At 46.0% G+C, this 26,221-nt stretch overlaps 1 protein-coding gene across 1 annotated transcript in view; it reads right to left on the bottom strand.

Annotated features, from left to right (window-relative positions):
- SLC2A13 (solute carrier family 2 member 13) overlaps positions 1 to 26,221 on the bottom strand; it is a 2,060,320-nt gene that overhangs the window by 316,273 nt on the left and 1,717,826 nt on the right. The window contains exon 7 of the mRNA XM_069629212.1: positions 6,017 to 6,142. Coding sequence (XP_069485313.1) covers positions 6,017 to 6,142 — 126 coding nt within the window. The remainder of the gene's footprint in view (positions 1 to 6,016; positions 6,143 to 26,221) is intronic.

The raw sequence follows: 26,221 nt of genomic DNA, 5'->3' as shown, positions 1-26,221 counted from the left end.
GAAATCATTTCACTGTTAAGGAATTAACAGGGCCGCTGTGCGTGTTATAAATGCAAATAAATAAATAAATATGTTTTAATGCAGGACGACGCAATTCTTTTATTATCTGTATATTCTGATTGTATTGGAAAGTGTCAGATTACTGAAAGGCCTGCTTCCGGGCAGGCACCAACTAGTCACACAACACCAGGTTACTCTTTAGTAGGCTCTCCCTGTGCTCTAAATGTTGAGAGTACACATGAGACACACATACAAATTCAGGAGTTCATAAACTGCAAAAGCAGATTTTTCATATATGGCATTAGATGTATCTGCAAAGAAATCTGTACTGGAAGCACAAAAAGGGAGCTACGTGTCAAGATGTATGAACGTCGAGAGCAATTAAAATTCAAGATACAAGATCACCCCTAGCTGTATATTGGAATACACATTACAAAAGGAGACGACCAAGAGAGGATAAGATTCAGTGGTATAAAAAGACTGATATCAAGAGGGAGCGATCTGGAAAAATTAAGGAGACAGGAGGATGCACGTTTAATTTTTCAATTCAGGGCAACTACTCTAGGATTAAACTCAGATCATGAATTGTATTCATTTTTAGGTTAATGGGGAGGATGTGACACCAGGCATGCTGTAGAATGCGAGGTGTCATATGCACAAACAGGTATTTGGGCAAACAGAGAATGATGATACCCATCGGTTTGGCACAACTTGTATCTGATGTGAGGAGGACAGCTCATGAACATCTAAAGAAAGGAGTAGGAAGTGAAGGTGCTCCTTACTATATTTCTCTTCTCAAAAGGAAACAGGGATGAGATGCGAGTAGGAATGAGCGCTACACGGGTTTCACCAATTTACGTAAAGGAGACTGTTGACTGGATAAATGAGGGTAACAGCATTGAGACGAGATTGCCATTCATGATAGGTAGTAAGGGTCATGAGGATCAGCCTCATAATGAAAATCAGTTTTTTGATGCAACTTGGGACACTCCAAGATTGCCGCCACAGTAGAACTAAGTATTGGTATATAGAATTGTGGAAAGATGGTGCTCGTAGAACTCACAGGACCGCGAGATGCGCTGGACAATGTATGGAGCTTTAGCGCAAGTTCACAGGCAGGAAGACAGTATTGGGGATGCTAATGCTTATGGGTCAGATGAGAAAAACGTGGTCTCTCAGCAACGGTAATGGGGGAAATTATTTCTTTGTCTTTCCCGCCCCTGTTCTATTCAGACTTGAGCTGGACACATCGATTTTGGAGACAACAAAGATACTGATAGCCTCACGTTCAATGAGAGGTAAGCATTTGTGGATGGAGGCAGAGTATTTTCAGTATAAATACATAGGGGTTTGCTGAATGCTGGTCAATTGTTACAGACATTGGGATGTAGCAGTAGCGGATGGGGCGTGTACACTGTGGGGTGAAATAGCCCTGAATGCCATAAGTAAAGGCCTGAGTTTGTATGAGGGCTCCTCAAAATGAAAGGCCATTGTGAATAAACAAGGCCTTGCAATTTCAAAGCGAAAAGGAGTGAATTTAGGCATCAAAACTCTGAGAAGCCTAAAAATGTTCATGGCCCTACCGAAGGGAAAGTCACAAGAAAACAATTGCAAAAAGTCTCAAATGGCGGAAGTCCTGTTGTCAGAAACGGCGGCATCCAGCATGTAAATAAAAATGACCAGATTGTGTGCAAGCCAGCAAAGCAAAATGAGCTTTTCACTGTGACAGAAATAATTACATATAAAAATCAGTTTTTCCCTTTCAATTAAAAATATGATCCTTAAAAATGTGTGCAAGAGGTACAACAAATCAACTGGAGTTCTGTTCATAAGAAGCTCATCACAGAAGAATCCTTTAAGTGACAAGAATCTACAAGGAAATGTGAAACTGCAACAGAATGAAAGGTTTCATGGCTGGAACTTTCCCAAGTAACATTGCCATTGTAACAGTAACACTAAGTATTCACATGTACAGCTAAAGTCTGGAAATATGTACAGTATGTTGCCCTTCTGTGATTGCTGTTTGCAGGAAATTACTGTGTAAGGCTTTTACAGGTAAAAGTGTGCAATTCTAAGAGTTGATTTAAATATAAAATGTTCAGCAGAGAAAAGCCGAAGACTTGGTTTTCGTTTCTGCTGTGGGCTTCCCAAGTGTGAAACTAAATTCCAAAGGCTCTGTTGTCAGGGGGATGAGATGAGGAATTCTCCTGTTCCCCAAGTTTTATGACCAAAAGCACTTAGGTCGTCATAAAGCTGGCCATCAGCCTTTGAAGCTTTGCGGCTAACCTAAACAAAAGCCTCCCTCTTGACGTCAGAGCTAAATCCAGATCTCTTCTATGGGGGGGGGGGTGGGAGACGAGTTAAGGAAGATTTCACACCCATAGCACAGAATGAGAGATATGTTGTTTAGGGGACAACTTGGGAAATATTAATCGTACATGGTTCATGTTGGGATTTCTGAAAAGCTGTCAGTGACCTGCTTCTGTTAAGCCAAAAATTATTTTTGCAACACCAACACACCACAAGTTACAAGGGGAAACTTGGTTGTGATCTCTGCATAACTGCGAGAACCATGGAAATTTGAAGAAATATGTAAAATGATATCCATATTCTGCCCACCGAGTGCCGGATTTTCCATTAATATAGTTCTGGCGTAAATGAGAAAATACTGTAGCTTTGCACCAATACGTCGTACAGACACCAAACAAGGTTTATGCGCATCCCTGATGATGGCATACGTGGCATAATATGAGAAAGGGCATTTGTCATAAGTGAGATTTCCATGTGCAAAAAAAACCTGACCCAACCCCCTGTCGAATTTAGATGATGGATGGGGTATCCTCCTGGGGCTTCCCAAAACACACCCACTTTCTTTGGACCTATCGGCCCGTAAATTTATTTTATATATATATTTATTTATTTATGTGTGCATATAGCACCGCAGTCCGTGGGCATCAGGGCGCTTGGACAATAAAATGGGGACAACAGATAACACACAGGACAGTCAGGCACTAAGAATCAGGGAGGGCAGGGCATCTTGAGGTGAAAATTTACCTGTTTTCTGTTTTTTCTGAACTTAAGGTCATTTAGTTCCTGTCTAAGGGGGAGTGGGAGGGACTCCTTGACCACTGCCCTATGAATTTTGTGAGAAAGATGACATCAGTGATGTAATTTGTCTTATAAATAGGTCACTCCGCCTCATATAAGGACTCTCCCTACCAGATCTCGAGGTGTGCAGCTGACCAAATTTGGAACCATCCTTGCAGAGTTGGGCCTAAATCTTGGAGTGAAGCCAGGTGCTGGAGTAGCTGATTTTGGAGGACAGATAGAGGCCTTGACTGACCCCTTTTTTGTCGCAGGGGTGTCCATCAAGCCCTTCTCTTGTAACTATAGACATCCCCAGCAATAGATTAAATTAGCCTTAGTGATCACTGAGCTACTGTACTTGCTAATCACATAACAGTGTGATTTGCCAAATGGAGCAGTTGATAGTCTCACAAATAATTTCAAGAATGAAAGCAACATCACTCGGTACCGTTAACTGCAAGAGGCATTTACTACTTTTCAATCCACAATACCTTTGCACCTCTCTGGAAAGCACCTCTATCTTTTGGATCAGTCACCAGTAGACAGGGTGATAAGTATGACGAGAATTTGGGGAGGGGCGCAAGGTAGCAACAAGTCACAACACGAGATTTTCCTGGAAGTGTGACATACAGACCATTATTACCCCCTTTCTTGTGTTTCTTACTGGTAGAACTCCCCTTCTGTCAGAAAGACATCTATAGACAGTAACTCCCACTTCGCATGCATGCACTGAAAATGAGGTACATTGAAATCTTTAATTTTTGCCCGGGATCACACACGTAGGTCAAGTGGCAAAACTAGGACTTGAACCCAAGTCTACTAGTTACGGGGTCTGTGAGTAATCCATTAACCATATTTCCAGTCCACGCTGCAGGTGAACCACAAATATGCATGTGTGCACTCAAGTTTGACTTACTATGATAATAAAGAACAGTGAAATAAAAGGAATTGCCCGGGATATACAAAGCAGTTTAGTGTAGAAGCTGGCTCTGAAGCAAGGGACGACAGACGATAAGACAACAGTGGTCTCTAATTGGACAACAGCAAGGTTTTATTAGTAGTTGTCTTTCAAGAGCTTAAATCAATGTGTCATTAATAAAGCATACACATTAACAAAGGGGTTCCTGGGAGTCCCTCTGCCAGACATTAGTCCTGGTTACAAGATACTTACCCAGATTCTTTAGCGCATTATCTTTCACAGAGGATAAATATCCAAAACATTTCAGTCTTTGTCCTGCCCTGGTGCAGTCCAGCACCGAAATGCTAGGCAATTCTCCTCTGAACAAGAGTACCAACAGCAATCCCAGACACGTGTTTTGGTCGAGTTGGACCTCATCAGTAGGATGGAGCTGTGCCTCTCCAAGAATAGTGAGCAAGGGGTTCACATCTGGATTCCCTTGTAACTTAGGGTGAGACCTAAAGTTACTTAAATTATGCAAATTAACAAGGGGGGTCCTGGGAGTCCCTCTGCCAGACATTAGTCCTGGTTTAATAAAGCAGGCATAATGCAAAGTGCACAAAACCTACCACACGATAAATCAATCTGAACATTACATTTGAATTTTTTATAGAAATAAGTAAGAATGGAATGTCAAGAAGGTAAGGCACAGGAAAGTGACATCAATTTAACTGCACGTGTTGTTCTCCGTGGTAATACCATATGCTGGAAACCATGGAAACAGACGATTTCAAACGGAACCATGCAGCTTGCTCCTTAGTTAGGCCCCACCCTACCCTTCGAACGCCCCCACCCTCACAGTCATCTTGCTCCATGAATATGGCAAAGATACTGCCTGCGGCTGCTACAAACAACAAAGCAAAATCACTCATTGCTTCAGGGGCACTCCTCAGATCCATGTGAGATGAGAAGCGGGTGCAAGTGTCATTTCCTGAGTACCTGGCTGCCTTGTTGTCAGCAGTAAGGCTGCAGGCAGGGTGACTTGGGGGTGCTGCTCTGCCAGCAGCAATGTAACGTTCACTGTGGTTCTCCCTACCTGATGGCCTGATGGACCCCGGGTGCGACACTACTTGAACGACTGCTTTGGAAAACTGCTGGTGGTGTGAGAGCCATGGCAGCCCTTCCAAAAATGCATTATACGATTCCTATAAGTAGCATATAAGAACCTGTGACAAACTAGTGGGATATTGGGAACAATAACTTTATAAGAACTTATATGACAGTGAAATACTTATTGAATTCTGATAAACAACATATACATTTGAAGTCGGATTTATGTAAGATCTTATACGATTCTGATAGGATCCTTGTACGAAAATCATTAAGAAGTTATTATATGGGCGTGGACTGTCTCAAAAGCACTTCTTGCACCATCGGGAGGATAGCTCAGGGGCAACGTGTTCACCTTGGAAGCAAGACCACACGGAGCACCACAGGTTCGATCCCCGGGTCCGTGCTTAGAAACCTCTGGGTATTAAGCGTGTTACAAATAACCTATCATAGCATACTATGCTACCGCTAGGATCTTGGAGGTACCGGATCAAGTAAAGCAGTACCTGTAGCAAACACCAGAACCTCTATGGATCACTGAAAGCACGTAAGCACTCTCCTAAAATGCACGGCTTGCCAGCAAAACACATTCTTGAATGGATCTACCATATTTTCCTCCTGAGCCATAAAATAAGTACGACTGGTTGCAACCCCGCAGGTGTGAGGTTCGTCCAATAGCACAGCCAGAGGTGTTGCTAGGGGGGATCAAGGGGGCTACAGCCCTGGGTCTTTTGGTTGTAGCCCCAGATAGAATCTCAGGGGTTACAACCAAAAAGATAGATAGCCCCCAGTCCTGACAGTCCCGACATTAGCGTAGCCCTGGATCTTTTCCAGGCCTAGCAACACCCCCGCGCACAGCACATTGATTTCACAGGAATCCATTGCAATGACAGAGTGCACACGTGCACTTTGTGACGGTACCTCCCCCAGGCAGCTTTGGCGGTGGAATCGGCATCAACAGGAACACACGACGAATCCACAACACTGGAGCCATTGATCAGGTAGCAGAAGCCGCAGTCTGGATCCAGCATGCATCCGTTACAGTAACTGAAACAAAAATAAAGGCAAGATTATAATGGGTAACATTGAAACAGGCACACCATGAAAAGAAGGAGGCGGCACACCAACAAGCACGCACATTGACTTATGGAAGAGGCATCACGTGCTTATGTCCAGGTCTCCCAGCTTCTTCATATAGTCCTAGCTGTGAAGCCCTCTAAGTGAATGTTGGGCATGTGTAATAACAATGCAGGAACTGCTGTAATTTGCAAAGAGCCCGCAAGCCCTGCGTTCATGCACCTTGGTCAGGACTGTAATCCACCCAATGGTATGGTGGCCACGAGTGAACAACACATGCATTGGCAATGCCAATAGTTTTGGCGGTTACTGGTATGTTCTTTGCATGTTGCATTTATAGGCATGTGGGTGCAGGAAGGAGAGAGCAAAGTTTTAAATGAGGGCGCGATAAGGGGTGCAGAATGAGAAGGGGAATAGAGCAAGGGAGGAAGCCATTGATAGACGGTGCCATTGATGATGTGCAAAGGAAATATGAGCGAGAAAGGGCGAGGGTGGGAGGGTAAGAAAGAGAAGAGACAGTGTGAGAGGTAGGGTAAGAGGGGGTGATGTGGATGGAGGAATAGAGGGGGTAGAGTGGGCAAGGTCTGTGGGGGAATAAAGGGTGCAGGGTGGGTTGAGCCAGAGAGAGGGGGTGCGGTGCCTGGTGGGGGTGAAGCGTTAGGGTTGAGTAGATAAAGAGGGTGGGATGGGTGGTGGTGTAAAGCGCTATGTTGCTTCTGGGCTCTGTCACTTGCTGTAGCTATGTGACGCTGAATAAATGTGCTAATAATAAAGTCCATCAGCCATTACAATGGCGGCTCGGCAAAATAGTCATTGCCATGTCATTTCTGTGCATTTGTTTATTTCAGAATTGCATCATTGCACTTTGGAGTTGAAACATGTTTCCTGCACACCTCCGGAGGAGCTGGATACCTCCAGCATCAATACATCTACGCCAAGTGAGGGCAACAATACATCCAGAGAACTCTGTGACACTTTTGTACCTTTGATGAAAAGAGTGGTTAGAGTCTGCCTAGGAATGCAATGCCTTCAGCGAGACCACTTTGCAATGCTTGCGAGAATCCATGGGCCGCTGCATAATATCAACGATAAAATGCAAAACGGCCTGCTGCATAAACAACACACGTGAAAGGCCAGAGTGTGGTTAATGGGGCTGAGAGGGGCACAATTACGACCTTGACCCTACACAGGTTCCGTGTCACAAGGCCATTTTAAGCACTTTTGACACCCTGGGCACGGACATCTTTGGGGCCCCCCCTCCACCAAACCAAAGGAATTAAGGGATCAAAAATACTGGTTGCGCCCTCCAACCCCACCTGTCGCGCTCACAACCTATAGTTTGATATGCTGTCTCGCAGCATGATAAGCACGTTTACTCCCTTTAAGTCCCCTTGCCCTCTTCATTCTTGCTCTAATCAGAATGATAAACAAGTAGCATTTGAAAACCAACATTGGCAGTCTACAAAGGGGTTACTGTTCTAGTACATACAGGATACTTTTTATCAATAACATCCAGGAAGGTAGATGTAGTATCTATGCAGGACCGTATGTAAAAGGTACATGTAACCCATAATAGACAGAGAACTCACATTAGCTGCCTCGCAGAATGCAAAAGTTCTCATGCATGGATAGAGATCACCAATTGGAAGGAAGGAGAACGGTACACATACCGTAGCATGGATAGTGGAGGCAGATCAGAAGCTACCAAGAAGGTGTCTTTATCCAGACAAACTGAGATTAGAAGTGGGATATGGTTTTCAAATAGTGTTGCCATTAGATATCAAAGGAACAAATGCCTGTGGTGTGCAATATAAATATGCTCACTATTAACAGAGTGAAACCATGAATAAGGCTTTTATGAACATCATACCATCAGAAGGAAATCACTCGGAAGGCCTGACATTTTTGAAAGGTTTAGGGACCTGCAACATTGAGAGGTTAGGCAATACAAGATTAAATGAGATGCCCAGGATCACACATGGGGTTAAGGGGTGAAGCTGGGTTGTGTGCCAACTCTGCAATGTCTGCATTTGAACACTTTCTTTTCCAGTTCTTACCATGAACTAAAACAATCTCAGTTTATAAAAAAACAGACTTGGAAAGTACACAAATCACATTATCAAACATGACAAGTTTTAAACAAAATGTTGTAGGAGGGTGTTATGCAAAATGAGAATGATTCTAGCTTCATTCTCTCCATCATCAAGTGAAGCATATAAGAACATGCATACCAATCGATGTGATTTAACACATTTAATCTGGGTTTGTCTTTTGTATTTTGAAAGCTTTAAATAATTCCAAAACAATGGCTTGTGACATTTACATTTATAAACGTGCATACAAACCTTTGACTTTTCCCAAAAAGCAAACCGTTTTTTTGTGTCAAACAAGCAGACCTTAAAATAGGCTTGCCTGAGGCCTGCAACATATGGTCCGCTCTCTTCTGTCTACCAACCCTTCCACCCAAATGGTCTACATAAGAAGAAAGATCAAGTAATGGGCTAAACGATACCAGCAGCATGCAAGAAGGCAAACCTCACAGAAGACAGCACAGTAATGTAAACTATATTAGATGATTTGACCAGGATAACTGTACCGTCTGCTGGCAAATCCAGGATACAAACATGAACACTGTTGTTCCATAGTCTTGCATTTGGATACTTATTCACCTCTTGGACTAACAGTTTATGCCATAGTTGGAGGCGATTGCCTAGGTTTGACAACACTCCATCTGAACAAACCAATTCCTAGACCTTCATCATACGGGTGATATATTAGCTTTTATAGCAACCCCTATCTGGTACAGGTACATTGCTGTTAATAGCAGATGTTGTTCTGCCAAACCAAGTACATGTGCAGGCAGGTTTATAAACTTCAGACATAGGAAAGGCTCAGTCAGCCTTGCTGGAAAGTGATATTCTAATTTTGCATATGAACACATATCTCTGCAATGGGTGCTTCACACACTGAGCTAACTTCTGAACCATTGTGGCACTTAATTTATAAATATGCATTTCACCATTGCCTATTGCACATAATCAACATAATTCTCACAGGAAGGAAAGAATGCTACAGAGTTGTGCCATAAGGAACACACAAACTATGTATACCACCGTGAACACAGAAAGCAATACATGATGAATTGATCAAGGCAGAATGCACTTGCCAAAACAGACAGACAATGGGTTTAGAGCCTCAGCAGCACCCCGTAAAATATCCTGACGTGTGCTATTTAAGACTGGTGAACAATGGAATCTTACTTCTTCAGATCAGCTAGCCTTGTGGGGCCCCCTCCAATGTGGGGGCCCTGGGCAAGTGCCCCTTTTGCTCTCCCATAAAAACATCTCTGCCGTGTCAGTCTGCACATTATCTTTCACACAACAGCTCCTTCCCCCTGTGCTGTGTTTGCTCCCCTGGCACATAGTGGGCCTCATTATAAGTGTTGCGGTAAGGCAACAACGGCACCGGTATTGCTACCGGCACTGTTGTTACCTCGCCGCAACATTACGAGTTCTGCTCGCGGGGGCCACTCTGCACACCTGGTCAGACCAGACGTGCAAAGCACTACCAGCGAGCATTACCGGATGATAGCAACGGCCCCGTTATTAACGGGACCGTTGTTACCATCCTCCCCATTCCCATTGAGCCCTATGGGGGCTCAAATGGGGTCGTACCGGGACTGGGTCCCGCGAATGGGAATTACCGGGCACTCAAAGGTCGGAATGGCCCAGTAATTCCCATTTTTCGGGACCCGGACCAGAGTTTGGGGGTAGCCATGCCGGTAAAAACGGCATGGCTACCTCCAAACTCGTAATGAGGACCAATGTCTGCATCAAACCCCACACGCGTGTAACTGTACATCTCACCGATTGTCTTTGAGGGAACGCAGCCCAGGCCATTTAAACGGCAAAACAGATGTTTGTTAAGGGAGAGCAGAATGCTTTGTGGGAGGGGTTGGGTTCTCTCAATGCTTTCAGTGGGCCGGAGCAAGATATCTTTTATAAATATAGAAATATGTAACATATTTTCTATATTTATAAAAGATTGCTTGAAAAGTACACAATTAATTCGAACCATCTATGATAAAGCTTTGTTGATGGAGAAAGATAGGGTTTTGTCGGTCCTCAAAGCTTTATAAAAGATGCCTTGAAAAGTACACAAACCATATAGTAAGGTACGCATACAAATACATAAATGCGCACATACATTTATATATTTGTTTGCACACCTTACCATGGTTTGTACACTTTTCAGACCACGCTCACAATGGAAGCCACGCCCACACATGACCACCCCCCTCTTAATTTCTCACCCCACTTAAAGCACTGGATACTCTGGGTGCTAATGTGACTCGCTCCGGTTTGTACCCAGTTATTAGAGCAGCAGCATATCTACCCATGGTGCACTGCTCACGTGACACTGGTTGGGTAGGAAGGGGGTAGGGAGGGGTGAACTCCACTGATAGCCCATACACCCTGGCGATTATGACTGAAAAAGCGTTCCAATAACAGCCTGTGGTACCATCCGCAGGCACAAAACGTGAGAATGCATTGCTGGCTCAATGAAGCATAATAAACCGAGGAATGTCACTCAGCGGGCAGCTGGCAGATGTACATACGTCATTCTTCAGGAAAAACGGAGAGTGCCTGCAACCTTGACATTACTAGGCCCGTGCTCTAAACATTCATTTGAGGGGTACCCTAACCGTGCTTCGTTATTATGCTTCATTCATCTCCCCTTCAACAGGGGCCAGCCAACCTAAACTCCTCCTTACGTTATTGCCCTCCTATGGGCGGCCTGCAACCATGGCTTGCGCGGTTGGTTACATTTGGGAGCTACTGGCTTCCAAATGTAACCAAACGCGCAATGTAATCACTAGACAACACACCTTCCAAACTTTCAGTGATGCAAATATTTACGTTTCGGATTTCAAGTCCTATCCCAACGCAGCCCCACAAAGCTCATTTGCAAAATTCACAATTGTGGCAACATGACAACATGTACATTCTTATGGAAACATGTAGATTAGATTCATATCTGCAGCTTTATTTTATGCCGCCCTGAAATGAAAACGATGCGTCCCATACTGCAAAATAATGCAAGCCCGAACTTCCCTGCATTAGCCTCATTTAACCTCGCAAAAGTAAAACCCCTCTGTCAGTGCTTATGCAACTCGCCAGCACTACTTGTCTTGGGAGGATAGCTCAGGGGCAACGTGCTCGCCTTGGATGTAAGACGAAGCGGAGCAACACAGGTTCGATCCCCGGGTCCACACTGAGAAAGTGTTAAGTGTAATAAATAACCAATTACAATTACTTATTGTGCTGTAGTGATCCCGAGACTCCTCGCCATGCTATAACGCTATTTCCCGCAACGATTAACAGGCGGACACGCCTTTTAACAATCAGCCCCGTCGCGTCTGTGGAAGTTGAACAATCGCGCCACAGACCAGAAGATCATTTCCTGGAGCTCGCATTGTGGCAATCAGGGATGTTGCTAGGTTTGGAAAAGATCAGGCGCTACGGTAATGTTGGGACTGGCAGTCCCTCAGCTTCTATCCCGTGCCACAACCAGTGCTGGTCATTGGGCCGGCTCCCGACGCATCCGAGATCCGGCACCAGATATGGAGCCGAATCTCGGGATCCGGCCAGAGTCAGCCGCCCAAGCCCATGAATCGCGCTGGAAAAAGCACCGGCAGCATTGCCTTTTACTGCAGCTTTGGCATTGGTGTGCAATTGACAATGCTTGCAACATGTCATTTTTTGATTTTTAATTATTCCAGCATTGCTGGATGTATACGAGCCCCGCCCCCTCTAGACCACGCCCCCTCTGGCATCCCCCCAAACTCCTCCCCCACCCCCGCACTTGTGTTGTGGGATCCCCCACCACATTTTTTCCATTTCTACCACTGGCTACAACCAAAAGACCCGGGGCTATATCCCCCTCAGCGCCTCCTAGCAACGCCTCTGGTGGCAATGATGCTCGTCTCATGAAGGCATCGTGACTTAAAGGAAGACTGCACCCAACATATTTTTTGAAGCGCCCATTGGGATACCTTTAACTGCGCGCTTACATACACTGGGCACCAAAACACAAAGAGGTCATTTGCAGAGAACGTTCTGCACATCTCTGTTTGGACCTAGGCGCACCACCAGCAACTTGCGATGTGGTGCGCCAAGCAGGTGTGCTGCGATCACTCACTGCCACTATAGTCTAATTAAGCTGCAATTAAGTGTGCTGCCATTATTTTCACTCAACAATGTTAGTCTACCCATTGTTGTAAGTACACGTGTGCTGTTATCTGCATACTGCCTTTGCCTTTTTCCTATTGTATCATCGAGTACCCTGGCTCGGAAGTTGAGAGCAGGCTGTAGCACTAGCTTGAAAGGATAATGTGGGCGCTGGTGTACTTAGAATGGTGCAGGCAAAAGTAATCGGGGCAGAAATCATTTGCTACTTAAAATAGCTCTAAGAAATGCACAGAGCCCCTCTAGAAAGCATAGCCAGTAGGCAAGTTAGTCAGTTTCAATCTAAAAAGCAACCGCTCGTCCCGCTCTACCATTGTGTGCCCGCCGTCCTCTCTCTACCACCAGCGAGGCGACGGACCAATACCTCCAGCACTCCACCTTCAAACTGAAGAACCTACGAATCCTTCCATATTAAATGAACAAAGCGTGCCTGACATGCAGAGGAAAAGAAGCAAAAACCATGCTACCATTTACATTTAAAAATACCCAGTCTCGCAAAACAAAGACAATCTTTGAGAGTGCATATGAGAAATAAACCCGCGCCAACAAAGGCAACCCCTGCTGCCGGCAACAAAGCCAATCTTAGTGCGTGCACATAAAGGAAGCTGTGGATAAAACGCTTTCCTGTTTTAAAAAACCTAACCGGTTGCAAACAGACCGGCTGTCATGAACCATCGAACTCGCCCCTTCTGGGCCTCCTGGTCCCAGACACGTTGGGCCTTACACTCCATAATACTACCAACATGGCGGCAAGCTCAGAACGCTGCTCGCCAGTCTTCACGTTCTACGCAGCGTCCTCTATAAAGTAGCCACACCCCCGCGGCCCCGCGCGTCTCAACGCTGCTACTAGCTGTGATGGGACATGTGCTCCGAACCTTCTCTAGTGCTACTTGCTATCCCCTGGCCCCTGGATTCCCTTCTCCCGACTTCTTCCCTCTTTCCTACTTCCTGGAATCCCTGTGCCGCTTCCGCGTGCCCACAACACCTTCTTGAATACTCCTGGAGTTTCCCGTGATCCTGGACATCGAAGCTGAATGTAATCTGGAAGCTGAGGACGGCCGAGCGGGCTTATTTAAGTCCCGAACCATACGAAAGAAGACTCCACCTAAAGAGGACATCAGGCAACATAGGTGAGAAGGGGGGAAACCTGTGACAGATTGAGACGCCACCTGACCGAAGTCGATACAGACATGGAGGCGGCCATCCAGGATCTTATGCGTGGCATGCAAGAACTATCAACCGAAGTACAGAACTTTAAAGCGGAGAACGCCACGCTGAAACAATTGGTACTTTCACCCGACTCTGCCTCAAAGGACAGCGTGCTATCGGGCGGCATTGTTGACAAATATGACGGCTGTGCAAAAACCCTCAGAGGATTCCTGGATTCTTGTTTGGTCCACTTTACCTTTAAACCTTATTATTTTTCCACCCCCAGGGCTAAAGTGGGCTTTATTATTTCTCACCTCTCCGGGAATGCCTTAGCCTGGGCCACACCATTAGTTAACACCGGAGATTCCCTTTTGGATGATTATGATGGATTCATTCAAGCACTAAAGACTATGTTTGACTGCCCAGAACAGGTCTTTAGTGCTCAAGAACGTTTACTCGATTTCCAGCAAGGCTCTCAGGACATGCTCACCTACGTAACTCGATTCAAGCAATTGGCTAAAGAAGCGGGTTGGCCTTCTGAAGCTTGCTTCACTCTCTTTCGAAGAGGGCTAAATGAAGATGTTAAGGATGAATTAGCCAGGGTAGCACGTCCTAGTTCTTACCAGGCACTTATGGATCTTGCTCTACAAATTGATTTCCGCATCCAGGAAAGAAAGGCAGAGAAAAGGAAGACCAAGTCAACCATCCAAAAAATCCTCTTGTGAGCCCTTCAAAATCCGAAGATTCTCCTGTTCCTACAAATGAACCTGAACCCATGCAGCTAGGGGCCTTCTGTGGACCCATATCACCCCAAGAAAGGCTGAGAAGGATCCATACTGGCTTATGCATGTACTGTGCCTCGGACAAGCATTTAGTCAGAGAATGTCCCTTAGCCCCTCCACGGCGTTCGGGAAACGCCAGCTCCCGATCCTAGATGGAGCTCAGTTTCGGGAGAGAGATGCAGGCTCCACATGTATACCATCCTTGAACTCTCCTGGACAAAACTCCCTGGTAGTCTTACAGGCTTTTCTATCGTCATCTAAGAAGGAATCCTACCCCATTCTGGCACTCGTGGACTGTGGGGCCATGGGAATATTCATAGATCAGGAATGGGTCCTTAAACATCATATTCCTTACGAATCCCGGAACGTCCAGCACCCTGTAGAAGCAATTGATGGAAGACCTCTTTCTTCTGGACCCATAACCCTTCAGACTAAGGAAATTGAGCTTGCTATAAACCATCACAGAGAAAGGATAAAGTTTAACATCATAAAATCTGCCATTACCCAATGGCTTTGGGTATGCCCTGGCTACAAAAACACAACCCATACAGCAATTGGACAGCAGGTTCCCTGTTCCTAGGTTCCGAATTTTGCATGTCCCATTGTCTGCTCCAGGATCCTTCACCGACAACATCAGAAGAACATTCAACAACTCAGCAGGATCCTCTTATGGTCTCCAACATCATCCAGGTTCCTAAAACCTACCAGGAATACGCCGATGTGTTCTCTTCTGCTATTGTCCAAGCACTACCACCCCATAGGCCTGAGGACTGTGCTATTGAATCCGAACCTTCAGCCGTGATTCCCTTTGGAAGGATGTTCATCCTGTCTGAACCAGAGAAAAAGGCCCTTTGTGAATACCTAGATACTAACCTAAAAAACGGCTACGTGAACACAAGCTTCTAGCAAAACCTGAGAAATGCTTTTTTCATGTTTCCACTGTTCACTATCTAGGATTTGTCCTTAGACCAGATGGCATAGGCATGGATCAATCCAAGGTTAAAGCCATACTATCCTGGCCAACTCCGACCTCCGTAAAACAGATCCAATCTTTCCTAGGCTTGGCCAATTTCTATCAGAAGTTTATACCATCCTTCTCCGAGATTGTTCAACCGATCATCTGCTTGTTGAAGAAAGATACTCCCTATCATTGGACCCCAGCCCAGGAGCAGGCCTTCCAACGCCTAAAAACAGAATTTACACAAGCCCCCATCCTGGTTCAACCTGATATAAATCGACCATTCCTAGTGGAAACAGATGCCTCTAACTATGCCATTGGAGCAGTTCTGAAACAGGAACTAGATGACGGGCTGGAACATCCTATTGCCTATCTTTCACGGACATTGACCTCCAGTGAAACTCATTACTCAATCTTAGAAAAGGAACTTCTAGCCATCCGTCAAGCCTTCACCGAGTGGCGTCATTTACTTCTAGGAGCTAAACATCCTGTCCAGGTTCGGACGGACCATCGAAATCTCCAAGTGTTGCAGGCCCTGGAATGCAGGAACAGCCGTCAGGCCCGTTGGGTGTTCTTTGCTCAATACCATGTCCAAATTCACCATGTTCCGGGAACACAAAACGTAATTGCTGACGCCTTGCCTCGGCGCCCTGACTATGAACCTCCTGATGACCGAGCATTTCCCAAGATGTTTCCCCACACAATAATTGTAGCCCAGGCGACCAGCCTCCTTGATGAAGTCCACAGTCAGACTCAATCCTCGGAACTCTGGAAAGGTATCTCGGACAAGAACCAGTGTAAACTGAAGACCAAAGATGGATACTTGTTCAAAGACAATGCCTTGGTCATCCCAACACAAAAACTACAGCAAAGGATAATAAATCTCTGTCACAATACTCTTTACTCCGGGCATCGTGGTATTACCAATACCCTCCGATTAATACAAAGGCAATTTTGGTGGCCTGGAGTGAAAGCTGATGTACAAAGGTATATCCAGGCATGCTCTCTCCGTAATCAAAACAAACATGACAACAAGAGACCAGCGGGGCTATTGCAGCAACCTCCACTTCCAACAAGGCCTTGGGAATTCATAGCAACAGACTTCATTGTGGAATTACTACCTTCCAGGGGATACACAACCATCATGTTCACCATTGATTTGTTCACCCATGTGGCCCATTGTACACCTCTGTTTAAACTGCCATTCTCGTCAGAAATTGCTGGAATTTTCCTGGAACACATATTCCGACTGCATGGACTTCCTTCCAAGATCATATCAGACAGAGAGCCCCAATACATTTCTCAGTTCTGGAAACATCTTTGCCAAATACTAGGAATCCAACGTGCTCTTTCCTCAGGATATCATCCCCAAACCAACGGATCCACAGAGCGCGTAAACCAAACCTTGGAACAATACCTCCGTTGCTTCGCTACCAAGGTCCAGGACGATTGGTCCCTCTTAATACCAGTGGCAGAATTCGCCTATAATAATTCAGACCACTATGCTATTAAGACCAGTCCTTTTTTCTGTAGCCAAGGATTCCACCCTTCGGTTCTACCCTCCATCCTTCCTCATCCTACACCAGTTCCAACAGTCGATTCCTGGATTGAAATGCTCATTAATGTTCAAAGAGAAGCCAAAGAACAATTAGAAAAGGCCAGGACCCAGACTAAACTGTATGCTGACTCCAAACGAAGACCAAGCCCCTCCTACACAATAGGGGATAAGGTTTGGCTGTCCTCGAAACTGCTACCACAGCATTTGCGACCAAATAAATTGGCTCCTCTATATTATGGGCCATTCCTTATAAAGGAAATCATCAACCCAGCGGCCTACCGACTCAAGCTTCCAGACTCCTGGAAGAAAATCCACCCAGTCTTTCACACGTCCTTAATAAAGCCATATGTTCAGACCTCTCGAACTAACCTTCGGCCCAAACCAGTACTCATCATTGACCAACTGGAGTAGGAGGTCTCCAGGATTTGCGATTCTAGATATAGACGTGGCAAACTCCAGTACCTGGTGGAGTGGAAAGGATATCCCCCCAGTGAACGCACTTGGGAACCTATCTCAAATCTAAATACCCCCAGGCTACTTGGAAGGTTCCATCTCTACATCCGGGCAAACCCGGTGGAACGAGTTTCCGGAGGAGGCATGCTGTCATGAACCATCGAACTCACCCCTTCTGGGCCTCCTGGTCCCTGACACGTCGGGCCTTACACTCCATAATACTACCAACATGGCGGCAAGCTCAGAACGCTTCTTGCCAGTCTTCACGTTCTACGCAGCGTCCTCTATAAAGAAGCCACACCCCCGCGGCCCCGCGCGTCTCAACGCTGCTACTAGCTGTGATTGGACGTGTGCTCCGAACCTTCTCTAGTGCTACTTGCTATCCCCTGACCCCTGGATTCCCTTCTCCCGACTTCTTCCCTCTTTCCTACTTCCCGGAATCCCTGTGCCGCTTCCGCGTGCCCCCAACACCTTCTTGAATACTCCTGGAGTGTCCCGTGATCCTGGACATCGAAGCTGAACGTAATCTGGAAGCCGAGGATGGCCGAGCGGGCTTATTTAAATCCCGAACCATATGAAAGAAGACTCCACCTAAAGAGGACATCAGGCAACATAGACAGGTGAGAAGGGGGGAAACCTGTGATACCGGGTTTAACGCATGGCGCTGTCATTAATCTGCCCCACCTTAACATCATCTGCATCTCTCCTCCTCTGCAGCTAAAACCTGATAAACCTTCCCCATTGCCACAAGCTAACAACACTCTCTACACAACACTCTACACACTTTGGGGTAGTCAACCAGAGCAGCGTTGATAATCCCAGCGGCGGCAATGCCGGGCCGGGCTACCTTACTATGCGGTGCCTCCTCGACCCAACCTCTCTTCACACACTTTGGGGTCAAGGGGCTTGAGCCCTGCCGGCAAAGCAGCCTGCACTCTCCCGCCCGCCACACAAAGCAGGCGAGTTGAAGCTTTGTCTTGAAAAGATGGTGCTGCAGCCTCAACTGGAAAATAGATCACTCCGCGCCGGACATGAATCATAGTCCACAGGAGTCCCACTGAAAACAAGGATTGATGCATAGAAATTTAAATATAACGGGCATCTCCTTAAGTGCAGTAATTTTGCTCCTACTTCTGAGCGCGCACAGCTCCCCAGCAACAACAGCAGGCTGGCAGACGTGAGCGAGAGAGGTCAAGGCCCGAATGGTACTTCGGCAAGTTGCCATGCCAACGCAATAGACTACTCCCGAACTCCCCTTCACCTTTATCTTTTCATTTACAGTAGCAATGTTTTTGGCGATATTTGTAGATTATGCCACAAAGCGCCAAAACTAAAAAGGGATTCCTTTAGGATCCTTCTGTGATCAATTGACTTCATCCCTGCAGGAGTACAAGGATGAGCATAGGCTAAAGCTCCTACTCAGCCCTCACACTTCTACAAACCAAGCGTGAACGCAATCATAAAGCTAAACCAGGAACAGTTAAGAAATATCCCTCTTTGCCTTTTGTGGTCATGGGCCGAGGGAAGTCTATACTCTCAATAGGAGTGTGAATTTGATTCAGTAGCCAGCCAAACAACGAAGTAGAACAGTCCTAAATAAAAGAATGTCCAATCAAGGTTATATACAAACATATACTTCAATTAAAAACACCATATGCAATAATAACTACATAGAAAAACACAGCACAAAACCCACCAGGAAAGAACAAAGAGTATACACCGACAGAAAGAGGCAGCACTCTGGATAATGAATCAGGGTGAAAGGCAAGCAAAGAACACAATGTTTGCAAAAAAGGATATGTTCTGGTGCAAAAAGGGCTTTAAGTGTCCTAGCCAGCCTCTAGGGCCCAAAGCTGAACCAAAGGGGCAGTTAATGAGGCAATATGCCCCGAGGTGGTGGGTCAACCCTGTAGGCAACGGCCTTCTGCCCAATTAAGGGTCCCTTAACAAGGGTGGCAGGCTGTTACCTATAGAGTCAGCCTGCCACCGATGGGCATATGGCCATTAGCACCCATTTAGATCCCTAAACGGGTGCTAAAGGTATATATATTTTATTTTAAAAGAAAGAAAACATAACTCTGTCCTATGGCCGCACAGTGCTGTCAGCCAGGAAGTTCATTTACATTGTTGAGGACATCATCAACATTGAATAGGGACTGCCTGGCTAACGTACAGTGTCGGGATAAAGGTACATTTTCTTTTATTTCATTCTGAAAAAACAGAAGGGATCATTAGCACCTGTGTAGGGAGCTACATAGGTGCGAAGGTGAAGGGGGAGCGGGGAAGGGAAGGAAGTGCCTGACACCATTCTCATTGGTTGATGGCACCTCCCAGGGTGCTAATTGTCAATAATACTTCTTTGCAGTTCTTTGCGGTTCAACAGCATTGAACCAGTCTTCTGGGTGCTCTGCGAGCCAATTGAGCCAAATTCGGGTGCAGTGGTTTATCTAATCCCAAGAAGGAACGGGGGTTGAGTTGGTTCGAAACGATAGTTGAGAGCAGTTCCAGGGTGACATTCGAGAAATATTGTTCGAATGACTCACCAATGTAAGTTCGAAGATCGGTTCTGGTTCGAGACGTGGTAACTGTAGTTTAGGGTCAGCATGTGACACGCTAGTGGTTTGAGTCGAGGTCTGGTGATGGCTTGAAACTGTGATCTGAGTTGTGGTGTGACAAGGCAGCAACTCCAAGTTGAGCTGGTTTGATTTGTTGGGTAACCAATATGTCGTGCCAATGATTGATGCAATGCTTCCAGTGGTTTTTAGATGAAAGCTGGTAATGACCAGTTGATTCAAGTCATCAGGTGACGGGCTCTGCTTGGGATGTGATAATGTTGAACTGAGGCTCACTGCTGTTTGAAGAGATTCTCAGTGAAGTGTGTATCGTGAGGGACACCAAGGTTGGTTGGACAGTTGGGATGATGGCAAAGATGCTGGTGACTAATTGCATGGTTTGAGTAGGGCAATTTTAATGCAGTGTTCAAAGATCGCATTTCAATGGGTCCTTCAGGGTCTGGTCAACTGTCAATGAAGATCAGCAATGAAGATTCTGGAGGTTCAAAATGTGGGTTGAATCGTGTGGGTGCATTGATGGCTTCTTGTTCGAGCCAAGGCAATGTCGATCTCAGCGAGCATGGTGCAGTGGGGAACTAGTTCAAAAGGTACAGGACCAGTGGGTCCTGTTGGTTCGATTCGGTCCCACGAGCTTGAGTCATGAATAGAACTAACGGCCAAAACACAGGGGTCCTCGTTGTCTTGACTCTCCGGTTGCTCTGAAACCCAATCCAGCGATTCAAGGGTAAGATTAGTCCTTTTCTCATGCTCCCAAACACAGCAGGAGGGCTGGCACACAACTGCAGGGGCTTTTCAGCAGAGTGAGGTCCTCGGTACCATTGTGGCTGGCAGATAGGCAGGTCTTGCTCCAGCAGCAGGTCACCCCAATGCACCCTGGGGATGGTTAGGAAGCAGAGCTAGCTTCCACCTTGAACACTCAGTCTTCACCTCCTATGGAGGGCTTTGGGAAGGACTGATTCCCCAACAGAGGTCCAATGAATTCTTCCTCAGGTTTTTGTTCAAAAGTGAATCAAAAAAGGAGTGTGAAACCCCTTCTTTTAAAGTAACAGTCTACAGGTGATTCGGCAAAGGCAAGCCTGCTTTAAGGGTCCACTCTTTGTGTTTGGAACAAGTGGACTTTGTACTGTAATATATTTACTGCCCTTTTCCTTTGTACGGCCATGTTTATCCCGGCTGGAAGATTCCGAGTTGGCACTGCGACGCTAAAAGTTCACTACCACACGTCTATGACCATATTATGGAAGCAGTGGGAATGTCACTGGACTACTGAGAGGGGAATACATTCCATCTAGAAATGAACACGTCGACCAGTGCTCAAGGCAAGTGTCATGTCATCAATGGGTATGGGATCACCTTCCCCAAACCTCTCCTCAGCAAAACGCAGGACATCAGCCACCAAATATCATGAGCCTGCAGGCCACCTTGTTAATAGAAGGGTTTGGCAGCAGGTCCCAAGTGGAAATGATCTCTGGGAGAATCAAAGGAGGTTGTGGCACTCCTCCTGGTTTACAAATGTTTTTTTTTGCAGCCGACAATGCATCAGGTGTTGTGGCTTTACTGAAGGTAGGTGAAACCATGGACATACCTTGCTGTTTCCATATCCTCCATCTTGTGGAGACCTGCTTCAAAAGCCAGTATCTGCCAAAAAATGAAATGCTAAGTGTGGCCCAGAGGATCCGCGCCCACTTTGGCTGCTCATACAGTGCCCGGAACATGTTACAAATAATGCAGTCATGCCACCAGCTCCCTTATAACCAACTGAAAACTGCAATGATCACTCTGTGCAATTCCATGCCACATATGCCAGAGCAATTGTGATAACTGAGTGATGCCGCGACCAGCTACTGTAATAGCCAGAACCGGCAACTGGATGGTGCCTACTTAATACAGACACAGTGAAAAATGTAGAACAATGTTTGCTCTTTGCTGCAGCTATTTGAAGAGGCCGCCCAATGGGTTAGATTCTGTGACCCATAACTCAGCGCAATGCTGCTGTGACGAAATGGTATTCAGAGATGGGTAGTGGATTCTAGACTCCTACTGACCCCCACACTACCACTAACCCAACAGTGATCGCAATCAAAAATTTGAAACAAGTACAATGTGAATGGTACAACACCCTCACCTCTTTGGGCTAGCATGGGTGACGGCAGACTAGCATAAAGTACCCAAAACAAAACAACAATAGTACTGGTGTACTAAACTATATGAAATGTTCACTGAAGGTTTAAAAAAGAAAAATAGCTGTCTTTATTTAAATTAAAAATAGAACCACACTATTGAAAACACTAACAAGCCTCCCTGCTAAAGGAATATGCAGACCTGTGGAGGAAAGGAGGCACTCTGGGTATGAAGAAAGGGGTCTGTAGGCAACTGCCTTTTGTTAACTGTTCAAACTCAAGGATATGTCTACAAAAAGTTAAAAACTGTGTTTGTAAATCTCTCTAGGGCCCTTTAAAACAGGCCAGGGTTACTATACCACTACAGATAGGTTTCACTCTTGTTCTGGGGCTAAGAATAAGCAAGCCTGGCTTCTAGTTACTTTCTAAACTGTTGTGTGAGTGATAAGTGGGTTGAGCCAGGTGCTTCCAATTGTCTAGTGGACATCAAGGAGGTTTTGAGTAAGATACTTCACTAAAGGTCGAGTCTGCTTCAAGGCGGTTTGAGTCAGATACTGTCATACATCGGGGCTGCTGGCGGTTGTTACCGCAGTGGAGATTGTCCCGACGACTGTTCCGCCATAGGTAGTTCCATCACGTTTTCGTCCCAACGTGAGGTGACGGTCTAGTGTTGCACAACATGGCCGCCACTGGAAGCACTTAGCAGTCAGTGCTCCAAGCGGCCGGCGCGTTGCAACCGCGTTGACGTTTCTATTCTCCTTCTGGTTAATACGCTACTTTTTCCCTGCTTTTCACTTCACACCGAAGCCTCTACTTTCCCTTCCTTTTTCTACTTGTTTACTCAGCCGGCTTTTTGATACGGCTTCCCATTTACCGTGCCTCGGTACTTTCTCTCCTCTAGTATTTCTCTCTTCTTTTCACTTTGGTAGTACTCTCACTCTCTTGTTTTCTTTTCCCCTTTGCAGCCTTCTGTGTCTGCTTTTCTTGCCTCCTGCTGTGTTACCCTTCACACTCTACTCCTCTCAGATTGGGACTCAGTTATTGCTTACCTAGCTTTTTTTTCGGATCCTTCCCGGATTGAATTCTCCTCGTCTCTGTTTACCTTACGGTATTGGACCTTCTACATCCATATTGCTTCTGAAGTTGGAGATTTGCTATCTCCCCTTGGCGTTTCTCCACTCACTCCAGTATCGCCGGAGTTCATCATCCATCAAGCTACAACTATGTTATTTTTTAGCCTTAGGGATTTTTCCCCAATCTTCCAGTCTGCCCTCGGGAAAGGGGCCACAGGTCTGCAGATTACGGGCAGTCACTGTGGCTTCTCCTCGAGACAGACACATACCACCAAAGAAAGAAAAGGACTACCTTCTAAGACGGCACCTGCTCCTCGGCAACTCGGACTCAGGAAGCTCAGGTGAGGAGAGTAACGAGGGGAGGAAGTCAGTCACAAAGGTGGATGATGACAGATACTCCCCACTGGGCCGAGTCAGTGTCCAGATGGTTTGAGTCGGATGCTTCTGAACATGTTGAGGTGACCCAAAAATATACTGAAGAAGTTTGAAAAGCATAGAAGGTTAAATTCTGCTCTATGTAGGTCTTGTAGCAGCTTGAAAATACTCAAATGTAGTCGAGCCAGCTAAAAAAATAATTGGTTTGAGATGGCAATAGAGCCCAAGCTGTACCTTTGCTTCTGGGTTGCTGTCAGGCCCTGTTCAGGGTCTCGGAGGATAAAGCAAGTCCTTGTTCTGCCCTTCACAGCCAGAATGTTGCCAGACAGCATGGGTAGGGAAAATGCCAATTCCAGTAGGCAGAGCCCTGCGTACGAGTGTCCAGGCAACAAGCAGACCTTGTCCAAATGCCAGGTCCCTCAAAATGTTCCCTGGAGTGGCTCTGGGAAAGGTCTTGCTCCTTCCTTGGGAAACTATCTTCACCGCAATGGCTGAAGAATTTGGGTTGTCTGTACCTCAAAGTAGCTGTGAAATCATCCTTCTTCTGAAGTCCAAATATGATTCAATTAGGAGGTCCCCTCCCCCTTATATACTCATTATGCCCAAGCGGACTTGTCCATTTCAAGCGTTCTGTAATGCAGGAAGTCGGGAGAGGGTGCATAACCCTTTTATTGGTGGTAACTATCCTCCTGGGCTACTCTAAATCCTCCCTCTCCCCATCTGCCTTACATCAAAGAGTCTCCAGTAATTCCCTCTCTGGTGTGACCTCCCCATTGCACTGGCAGGGTTTCCTTTCAAGGAAACCCTGTCAGTACAATCCTGTCCTCCTGGGACAGGTTATACGTTATGTTATGTTAATTAATTTATAATGTACACAAAGGGCCCGGAGGCATGAAAGCGCAGGGCAGGGGAACAAAAACACGACAAGTATCAACAACAAAGACAGATTGTAGCAGTTTAACAAGAAGAGTGAGGAAAGATCGCAGGGGCCAAGTGTGGAGTCAGAGACTCTTGTTAACAAAAAGGTTTTTAGATTTTTCCTGAATTGCTCATGTGAAGCAATTTCATGCAGGTCTGGTGTGATAGAATTCCAGGCCCTTGGCGCCGATGAGAAAAAGGCGCTGTTTCTGACCTGTGTGTCATGAACCGTTACCATACATGGTTTCTTTAGCGCTTGGAAGAGAATGGGGATAAGGCATATCTATCCCTCTTCAAAGATAGCGCTGGATTGTTCCGTGGGGATAGAGAATTACCTTCAGCAGTCTAGTTCTTTTCAAAATGGCACCAGCAAACTGACGGATTGCCCAGAAACACCCGGCTGGCTGTGTTAGAAGGATCTCCTCAGCCTGCTCAGTGCGTTGCTTCTCTCTGGTCTTCAACGCTCCTGTAAGTATATCCGCCTTCCCTAGCTTTCCTGGGCTTTTCTCTATTATATCTATTTCTCCCATCCCATCTTGCTCTGCACTTCCTCACCCTTTTTCTTGTTTTCTTTCTGGTTTGCCTTTTTTATCGTGGGACATCAGGACTTCGCCTCCCATGTTATTCTTCTGCACAACATGTTCACTAATATTGCAGTGACTTATGTGTTTAATCCAGCGCAACACATTCACCAGTCTTGCAGCTTCTGCCGCTTTCCCGTTCTCTGCATAGCCACGCTTCCTTCGCTCTTCCGAGCCCCTGTGCTGCATTACAAAACTCTGTCTCGCCCGCTCTGAGGCTCTCTCGCCCTGCTTTTTCGAGCACGCGTATTACTTTCCACAGTCCGTTTAGCGCTTCGCTGTACCTCTCCACCCGAGCACACTCCAGTGATCAATCTACGCTGTGTCTGCATCTTCCCATTTATATCGCCCATATTAACGGCGTCTCTCCTCTCCCGCACACCTATATCTGTGCAATTCAGCATGTGGAAGGCCGCCTTGACTATTTCTTGCTGAGTTCCCTTTCCACTGTGGAAGCAGCCTCTGCTTTCATCCTTCCTCCAGACTTCTAAGCTCTTCCCTATTGTTCTGGTACCCTTGTGGGAACTTACTGCCGATTTGGAAACCTACTCCCAACACTTCCCAGCCTGCACTCCTGGAGTTCTGCACATCTACAAACCCCACTTTGACTGCAGAGAAATCTCCCCAAGGTGCAATCGCTCTGTTCTTCGATTGGGTTTTATTCCCCAGTAGGGTTTCCCAGATTCCTCGCCGAACTCTGTTCCCCACTTTCCAGAGACCAGTGTGGAGTGTGGAAGGCTCCCTATTTCCACAATTGGCACACGCAACCACGCACAGGTAAGAGCCAATTGTATTTCTTTAAGAATTACACATTGTGGTCATAACACATTGTGAGTTTAGAATTGGAAACGGTCAGGCAGTTTTGGTCATTGGACCTTAATATTCTCTGCACCAGTTTCCTTTCTAAGGTTATGTTCAGATATTCAGTTTTTGCGGACTTCCGAGGCATGATCTGTTTTCTTAAATCTTTCAACAGTTCTTATGGGACTATATTTAATCACTTGCAGTTTAGGGCAGTCTCATTTGCTGATGCCAACAAGGAGGCTGCTAAAATAATCAATTTTGGTGTTAATGATCACCAAAGCTATTGTCTCACAGCTCTTTTTAGAGAGGAAGGTTGAATTTGAGATAACAGTTTGAGATAACATGCTGATGTCCAGACCAGGTTCTTTACCTGGGCTCGCAGATTCAGTGTTTGGTCTAAGTAGACACCCAATGTCTTAACCTTCTGTTGCACCTTTATCTGGAAATCTGTGACCTG

The sequence above is a fragment of the Ambystoma mexicanum genome, chromosome 12 (genome assembly GCF_040938575.1).
Source record: "Ambystoma mexicanum isolate Mex_15411 chromosome 12, UKY_AmexF1_1, whole genome shotgun sequence".
Lineage (NCBI taxonomy): Eukaryota > Metazoa > Chordata > Amphibia > Caudata > Ambystomatidae > Ambystoma > Ambystoma mexicanum.
Note: the sequence above shows the minus strand (reverse complement) of the source record. Positions and strands in the feature narration are given on the sequence as shown.